This window comes from Dermacentor variabilis, chromosome 7, assembly GCF_050947875.1.
Source record: "Dermacentor variabilis isolate Ectoservices chromosome 7, ASM5094787v1, whole genome shotgun sequence".
NCBI lineage: Eukaryota > Metazoa > Arthropoda > Arachnida > Ixodida > Ixodidae > Dermacentor > Dermacentor variabilis.
The window spans coordinates 137,908,634-137,917,672 of record NC_134574.1 but is presented as its reverse complement, the minus strand read 5'-3'; the positions used below and the strand labels follow the sequence as shown (position 1 = coordinate 137,917,672).

The window sequence follows — 9,039 nt, the reverse complement described above, 5'->3', positions numbered from 1 at the left end:
AAAAAGTGCTGCCCGGGACTGCCCTCTGCTACCCTCTAGACGTCTTGTATCCACGAGTCCTGATTGTGCTTTCCTCTTTTTGCCATGTGATCGCCTGTATCGTTTATATTCCTTAGTGCGTGTTTCAGTAAACTTAGTTGTGAATCAGCGCTCGTCCTGTAATCTTTCACCCCGTCCGTCATTTTCTTCGCGCTGTTACCATTATGAATGCATACCAGCTCGCTCTCCTTTCCGCTTTAATAATATGTACTTGGGGTCCGCAAAGAGAGAGTTCTGTGGACGGTGGAGTGTTGGTGATGACAGACAGGAACATGGAAATGTTGATTCGGGAAAATTACGCAGTGGGCTAGTTGTTATGACATAATTAACGCTGTTGCGCAGGGCGACGAAGGGACAGGGCTTGAGCGAGAAAACAACACACGACACCTGAGCTCGAAGTATCAACTGATAGTTTGATATTGACAGTTGATATTTTTACTGGCAGTTGACAGCTGACGGTTTGCGCTCAGATGTCGTGTGTTGTTTTCCAGCTCAAGTCCTGTCCCTTCGTCGCTCTTCGCAACAGCGTTAATTATGAAAGGTTTATGTTCTCTGGTGATCTTGCGCGGAGTACGAAACATGATACAACTGAGGAGTTCGGGGCAGGTGAGAATACCGTGAAGGAGTTTGAAGAAAAAAGAAGGTCCGCGCGATTACGTCGGCTGCGAAGTAAGGGCAGTGACAATAATCCAACAGTGCTAGAGCTACGACCAATGTCCGTGTTTGCAAAGCGGTGATGTATGCTTAGAAATTTTTTTTTTCTGGGCTCGATCTATAATGTCACTGTTTGATCTAGAAATGCCATTCCAGGCGACCGACGCGTGTACGAGTTGAGGAAAAACAGATTGTTGCGTACGACTCGCGCGTCGGTGTAGGAGGATTGCATTATCTCGGTAGTCTGCAAACAGAGTCCCCAGCGCGCGCACCCCGCATTGCAACGCGTCTGGTGTGAGCTGAAAAGTGTAAGGTTGTAACAAAAAGCACAGCGAGATCGTTGATCTCACAGACCTTACACAATGGTACAGAATCTACAGAACAAGAACTTTGGTCTTAGCAACATTCGGGATGAGGTTATTCTTGCGCCGTATTATAAAAAGAAAACAGGTCAGAGTGCATAATTCCCAATAGCGGAAGGAACGTCATTAACAAAAATTAAGAAAAGCAGTGGTCTTTATACCGACCCTTCAGGGACACCGCTAGTCGAAGCGTGAAAACAATACGTTTGGCCATTGATGTTAACGTAACGTGATTTATCAAGACCATAACTACCCACGAGAGTAACAGTTGACGAGTCAACACCAAAGTGCGTTACACCAAAGCTTGATCAGAAGCATTGAGTCGCTGAATATCTCGAAAGCTTTGCTGAGGTCACAGTAAATGGTGCCAACTTGCCCCCTTTGAAATACCGGCGCGGAGATTTGTGTCATAAGCTTGCGAGATTTGTTATAGTGGAGCGGCCGTTGAGAAATCCATGATGATTCGGAATCAATCGGTTCTTCACAGTAAAAGACAATATGTTGTGAAGATAAAGCTCAAAAATATTATGCGGAACAGAGAGAAGAGAAATCGGGCGATAATTCAAGACATCCCTGTTACAGCCAGGCCTAAATTCAGGAAAAGCACGAGCAGTTTTCCACATTTCAGGGAAAGTGGAAGTATTCAGAGAGTTATCAAATATAGATGTCAATACTGGGGCAAATATACTGCCGTAACCTTTTAGCATTGCGGAGGGGATGCCATCAGGGCCATAGGATGGGGAAGGCTTTAGTCGATTAGGGCATTCTTGAAGAAAAAAAAAACTTCAAGTATGTTACACCGACTCGGCCCACGTCAAGCTCCTGCTGCTTAAGGCATTCGCTGATGAGCTTTTCATCAAATAAAACAGCACTAGATGTAGGAACCGTCGTGTGATGCTGACTGAAACCAGCATTGAAACCTGAAATTTTATATAAGGATCAGAAATGGGCCGCGAAACAATCCACGACTGCTTGTACTTCTCCTTGTACAACAACAACATGACATCAAATTCAACAGCAACGACAACACCACCTCAGATGACGTCTGACCCATCTCTATTCCGTTTTTTCTATCCTTAATTTAAGGTTTCAAATACCTAATTCAAAACTGAAAACCCCGTTTGCCCGCGGCGCCCCATTCGGGGCAGATCCCCCGCAGTGCTTATGGATGCCACATCAACATCGTCATCGTCCGTGCGCCGAACGTTCCGAAGGGCATTCGGCAACAGCGACCGGAGGCACCGGCACGGCCCCGGCCATGGAGCGCATGTCCAGCTCGCCGGTGGCCATGTTCCGCATCGACGGCGAGCGGCTGAAGAACCTGATCGAGCAGACCGCGCCGAAGTCGGTGCTCATCTTCGGCACGGGACCCTTCCAGAGACGCGTGCTCGCCGGCACCGTGCTGTGCCTGCTCGTGGTCGCCCTGCACAACACGGTTCTCACGGCGCTCGCTCGACCCGTGGCCCACTGGTGCCGGCGACCCGACGAGCTCTTCAACGTGCCGCTGGACGAGTGGAAGAACGCCAGCCTGCCCCGACGCCCCGACGGCTCGGCCAGCGAGTGCACGCGCTATGAACCCGCGTTGCCTCCGTTCCCGCCGCAGGACCCGGCGTCGGCGCTGGTCAACAGGACCGAGGTGCCCTGCGACGCGTGGGAGTACGACCTGAGCGCCGGAGGACCGACCATAGAGAGCCAGTGGGACCTGGTGTGCAGCCGGCGCCGGCCCGTCCTGGTGGCGCTGGCCGCGTCGTACCTCCTGGGCGGCGTGGTCGTCATGCCGATGGCGGGCCACTACGCCGACCGAGTCGGCCGCCGCCCCGTGCTGTGCGCGGCCGTGGTTGTGCTGGCGCTGTCCAGCCTCGCCACCTGCCTCGTGCGGTCCCTGTACGCGTTCGTCGCGCTGCGCGTGGTCACGGGCGCCGCCTCCAGCGTCGCCGAGGTCACGTCAACGCTCATCCTGTTCGAGGTGTGTAGTCGTGAAGGCCCGAACCACACGTACGCTCATCGGCGCCCCCTACGCATGAATGCAGCCAGACAGAAGGCACAGCCATACGCGCACACACATGCTGCAGGACAGATCGTGCATCTGGAAGAGCGGCGCGAGCCCGGACGTCTGCTCCACCAGTTGGGCAGACGCAAGGCGCGCCGGCGCGAGCACGCCGGCACGCGTACATGTAGTTCGACCCTAAGGCGCTGCGGGCACCGGGCGCGCAAAGCTTTCTGTACCTAAAGCAGCGCCGGATCACATGACCTAGCGGGCGGAGGATTCTTGTAGGAGACGTTGCTAGGGTGGCTCGATTGTAGGGATTCTCGCCGTGAAAGGTGGCAACACGTTCGCCGTTGTGGTCGGCCCAAGGTACGCCCGCCGTATAGCCATGCCGTTCAGCCGCTGCCTCTACATGACCATGGAAACAGTGGCACGCTAGCTTCCAAGCTGGTCACAGTTAAACTGCTTTTGCTTTGTGAACTTTGTTTCCAGGCTGATTGAAAAAAAAATATCCGAGGACGCCTAAGCACTGCTTACGAGTTGTGAATGCGAAATCCTTAGTGTCCAATTGAACGCCACTGTGTGGTCCTTTGAGTTATGAACTCCTCGCAGGCAAGCCAGTGAGTTGAGGCGCTTGGTCTGTTTTAGCCCGGTTGGTAAGGCACTCTGGCTTTGAACGTGTGGTCGTAGGTTCGAAACTCACTACCTCCTACGTTTTTCATTTCGGATTTACTCTGCTTTTTGCACAATAATTTCGTTATAGCGATTGCCGAGACGAAGTTATGACGCAGGCGAGAGGTCGCGCGGACAAGGATCGCACTGATAACACAGGCTTCCGAGAGCGAATGTGACGACGCGTCGCGGTGATGCCCTCTTCCATCACGCAACACCTGGCGTGCTATCGCCACAGCAGGTGTCCCCTTTCGCCCGCAATGTTCCTGTGACGCGCTCACGTGATGTGGGGTCGCAGCCAATGAGCATTTAGGTGCCGCTTCGCTGCTACAGACGCCGCCTTTTACGCTCAATGGGCAACTCGATGCTTTCGCATCAAAATGAAAACTCGTTGTTCCGGTCCAAAATATTATTCCTGATAAGTTAAAGGTCTCATAATCTCCCATGCTATTTCGCTCACGTTTTGTTCTAAAACCAGTGACACAAAGAGACACTTCTAGCAGTATCTGGGTCGCCATTGTGGTACACAACCGCGCGGGGCCACTCAGTGGGTGTCACTACGCTTAACGGCGACGCTCCTATCGAGGCACCCTTATCGAGGTTGAAGAGTTGTATACAACAATACTATAAGGAAAACCATTGATAGCATACTTGAAGAACTCAAACAGGCTAAGCGACGATTTGTCCCCGCCCCGTTTCAAAGGGGATTCCATGCTGAAGTGACTAGCGCAAAAGTGGACACGGGACACCAAAAAGACTTGCGCTTGTCCTTGTCGCCTTGTGTGTCCCGTGTCCACATGCCGCCTTGTTAGTGTGCCGTGTCCACGCGTCCCTAATCACATCCTGCTTCAAAGGGGACGCCAATAAATCGTCATCAAGCATCACATAGACGTTGCGCGTTCACAATGCCCTCTAGCCGTCGTTGCTCTTGAGACAAGTTTTTCCACGTCCTGCGTATGAAAGTGCTATGTTGCATGCAGTAGATCGGGCGAGGCTCAGCGTATAGCTTCGTTTACCAAGTTCGAGAAAGTCATGAAACTCGCTCGCGCCTGTTGCTGTTCAGAATTGTGCCTCCTTTACATCGTAGTCCAAGCGTCTGGCTGGCGCCACCGGGTCGGTAGGACCTGCTGGAAGCTAAAACTGCTACAACTCCATCTGCCCTGTGTCTGGTGCCTAATATAGGAACGAATATTTCCGGCATGTTGGGCAGAAAGTCGGTCTAGTTGGTATTTAGGCAAGGGCATGCTGCAGCGTCTGCGAAAGAAGCGGATAAGGAGCGCAGAGACAAAAAAAAAAGTTTATAGGAAAGGTAGAACGCTGGGACCGTCTCTTTTTATCTCTGTGCACTCCTTTGCCGTCTTGAAGCGAAGCTTTCTAGGTCTCACGAATTCGTCCGCGAGCGCCGAAAACGCACTGCGGGAAAGCCAACTTACACGTCTGCGTAGAACACTACAGTTTACATTCGCTGTTGTACTTATAAGAAGAATGGGAACAACGTTAGGCTCTCGACCAATGGGAAAACGCTAGGCTACCCAGACGAACTGTATATATCTGCATTGCACTGCGCGCGTCACGCAATGTATTTGCGGCCGTCACAATGGGTATTCCGAGGGTGCAGCGCGCGGCAGAAGAGGAGGCTGTCGTACGCGAACGCATGTGTAGAGTCGCCCGGGAAAGTGTGTGCGCGTGTAATCAACGGCTACATGATCTAACATAAAGGCTACGCAACTTAACGAAATCTGTCTTCATTCAACTTCAACGTTCGCAAAATACGATCCTCAACAAGCAATCAAATCACATATGCATAGCATCGGGTCGCTCAGCATTTCTCGGGTTCGTTGCGTGGTCGTCGGCTTTGGACTTCGATTCAGTTTGCATTGGGGAAAGCTTCGCGTTAAATCATCTTTCTTTAAGAACGGGGCCCTGATTTTCTTTTTTCTAATGCACTGCGAACATTTCTTTCGATATTTCCAGTTTCTTCGAATTTCGGCGGCAAGAGACTAACCTTTCCCGTATTCCGTTAGGTGCTACTTTCTAATCCAGCCCAACTTGGACGTGTACCTCTATCGTTCCTCTAACAATCTTCCACTCCTCCTCCCCCCCTTCCCCTCTTTCCCTCCGTTCGCAGGTGACACCTCGCTGTGGCCGCACGGCGTTCACCACGCTCGCCTTCTGCGGCCTGTCGATGCTGGGGCCCTTCTGGCTGTCCATGGCGGCCCGCTTCACCTACGACTGGCGTTCCGTGCAGGCGAGCCTCGCGCTCCCTGCGGCCCTGCTGGTGCTGGCCACCTTCTGGATGGAGGAGTCGCCGCGATGGCTCGTCGTCACGTGGCGATTCGCCGAGGCCGAGCGCGTGGTCTTCTGGGCGGCGCGCGTGAACGGCCTCAACGTCGACGAGCTGCGACCCCTGTTCGGCGAGGTCGTGGAGAACGTCAAGAACCGACGCGGCGGCTTCCCGGCCACCCCGCCCGGTCCGCCGTCCTTCTGGGACCTGCTCCGGTGCAGCTGCGTCCGTTCGCGCTCGTTCATCGCGTTCGGCTGCTGGTTCTTCGCGCTGCAGGGCGCCGTCTGCATGAGGCCCCGCGGCCGACTGCGCGGGTTGGGCGAGGTCGAGCTGCTGATGGCGTACGTCATGGCGCCGCTCCTGGCTCTGCACTACGGGCTCATGAAGGTACGATGTGCACTGTTAAAACAATTTACACCCTTAAAAGAGAAAAAAAAGGCTGTAAATCTGTCTATGACTCACAGGGTAAGAGTTATAGGTGCACCCTTTTTCACTTTTAAGGGTGTCAATTCTTCTACGGTTTTACAGTTATCTTACACTTATTTTACAGTTGTTTTACCACAAATTGATTCTACGAGATAGGCTTGTTAAGTATTGTAGGTTGACGGTCCATAGCTATTGTAGAGATGAAAAGGCAATCACATAATAACGCAAAGCGGCCTGCAAGTGGTGCAAATACAATCGAAAGGAGACTATAAATAATATATAGACACATTGAGGTCTCCTTTGACTTTCACTATACTTGTTTCTTTTCTTTTCGTGTATACATATCTGATGCAGTTTAGAATAGTCCGAAGTAGATGTCCTTACGGAGGCGAAGAAAGTGCGAGAAGCCGATATGAGACTGCCACAGTTCGTTTACGCGACGGTGGTGCCTGTGCACTCCGTAAGCTTTCATTTTTCTTCAAGGCGTGGGGCCGTCGGCGGACGCTGGCGCTCAGCATGACCCTCGTCTCGCTTCTGGCCACGGCGCTGGCCGTGGTGATAGTGCTGGAGCACTGGTTCCTCTTCAAGCTCATCATGACGGTCGCCATGCTCGCGCTGCTGTGCGTGTTCGCCACCCTGTTCGTGTACACGGCCGAGGTGTTCCCGACCGTAGTGCGAGGCGCGGGCTACGGGGGCGCCACCGTCTGCGGTCGCCTCGGAGTCCTGGTGGCCGTGGCCGTCCGATACGTCGTCCGCCTCGACCCTCTCGCGAAGGACGTGTTCGCCCTGCTTCTCGTCTCGCTGGGCACGTTCACCTTCGGCCTGCTGGCTCTGCTGCTGCCGGAGACGAACGTCTTAAGGGTTCCGGACACCATCGAAGAGGCCGAGCAGGAGGAACCCGTCCGCGTGGACTCGCTGCTGCAGATACTGCTACGCAGGCGAGCCGGTTACACCTCGCAGACGAAGCTGTGACCGCGGGACGACGCCAGGAGGCGCTCGCGTCCGATGCTCCGCAACCTGGGCCGACAGCGACCGCTGCTTCGGGTCGAACTTTCGGAATGTTTCGGCCTATGCTTACCGCGTGTTACTCTTTACGGGAATGCCGGAGACGTACACGTGAGCAGCGGCAACAGTGGCGCCGTCTTGCGACGTCGAGTGGAAGCAGAACACGTGAAACTGTTATTGCAGTGGCCGACTTTGTTCGGCGTGGCTCCTGGCGTAAAGGGAAGAGACATCTTTTAGTGGGCGTTAGATGAATCGTTCCGTATACGTGGTTTTTCTTTATGTTCCTGGACACTTCGCCATTTAGCTTTACCTTTTACTAGTACCTACGTATTCGCTACCTTATGTGTTGGAAAACGAATTAGCGCACTTTTTTATTAAACTCTCTCTTTCATTTGAATAACCATTCAATCTCTTGAGCCTAATCAAGAGAGGAACATAAAGCGCTGTAGAGCTGGCTTGTCCACCATTTCAAATTGGTGCGGGCGCCGCAGGTACATTCTAATTAAGGAGATCATAAAACAAACTTTCAAGTGGAGATTATGACACGAAAGTGAAGTCGAAGAGCCCTAATTTTACAATGGGCACGAAAAAAAAAAGTCGCAGTTTCACCCGGAAGGCGAAACATCGATTGCGAAAGCAGATTAATTGACAGCTGGACGAAGTAAGGATAGTAGTTTTATAGGCCGTATAAACTCGTAAACATGTGCATACTAATTCACAAACATGCTGTCACGCGCGCAATAGAAACATGAACTCATCTCTTTCGATGACCGCGGAAACGCGCTGTCAAAACGATGGTGCGAGGAAACGCGGCAGCAGCAGCGAGCGAAGTGGCATTCGTGCTGTCTATCGCTTCACTGCAGTGAGCGCGGAGAGCACCCAGAACGCACAAAGCTATACGAGCCGCCGACGTACCTAGACTCTGCCCCCAAACGCAGATGGCTCTCGAGATGCGACCGCGCGCTGCCTCCGCATGAGCAGTTGCAGCCGGAGTAGAACGCCGCACCCCCACCATTCCTTCCCCTCCCCCGGTGCCTCGCACCCTTGGGTGCCTCGCGCGCTACGGACTTAATAGGGAGTTTTAGGTTAGGGGACGCAAGCTGCTTGCGTACGCAAGAACTAGGGGCGACGGTACTGCGCATGCGCAGACTCGGACGTAGGGGTCTGCGCATGCGCTGTACCGTGGCCCCTAGCTCTTGCGTAGGCAAGCAGCTTGCGTCCCCTAACCTAAAGCTCTCTAATGACGACGACGAACGCGGGAGCAGTAAATGGCACGAGCGCGTACGCGCAGTAGCGCCGAGGGGCGCCAACGAGCCAGCTGTGGCAGAAGATTACTGAAGCACTAAAGCGCGGAACAGACGACACAAGAAGAGACGCAAGAGGAGTCGTCTGTCTGGCGCTTTAGTACTTGAGTAACATGCACCAACTAGCCTAGCCCAACATAAAGTTCTGCTTGTGGAAGTGGACAGCGACGCTGGAGCCAATCCTGATGATGATCGTTCTTTTTCTACACGCGGACACGATAATGGGGATACTAGCCCTTAAACAGCTTCGCTGTAAAAAAAAAAGAAAGAAAACTAGCTTGTGATGGAGAAAAAAAAACGCTTTAT

General features: G+C 52.9%; 1 protein-coding gene across 1 annotated transcript; it reads left to right on the top strand.

Moving 5' to 3' along the window:
* The first annotated feature begins 2,209 nt into the window (after nt 1–2,209).
* On the top strand, nt 2,210–7,813 carry LOC142587168 (solute carrier family 22 member 7-like). Its single transcript, XM_075698055.1, has 3 exons — nt 2,210–3,021; nt 5,843–6,385; nt 6,908–7,813. Exons 1-3 carry the CDS (start codon nt 2,224–2,226, stop codon nt 7,394–7,396), a joined length of 1,830 nt encoding a protein of 609 aa, XP_075554170.1. The 5' UTR covers nt 2,210–2,223; the 3' UTR covers nt 7,397–7,813.
* The last annotated feature ends 1,226 nt before the right edge of the window (nt 7,814–9,039 follow it).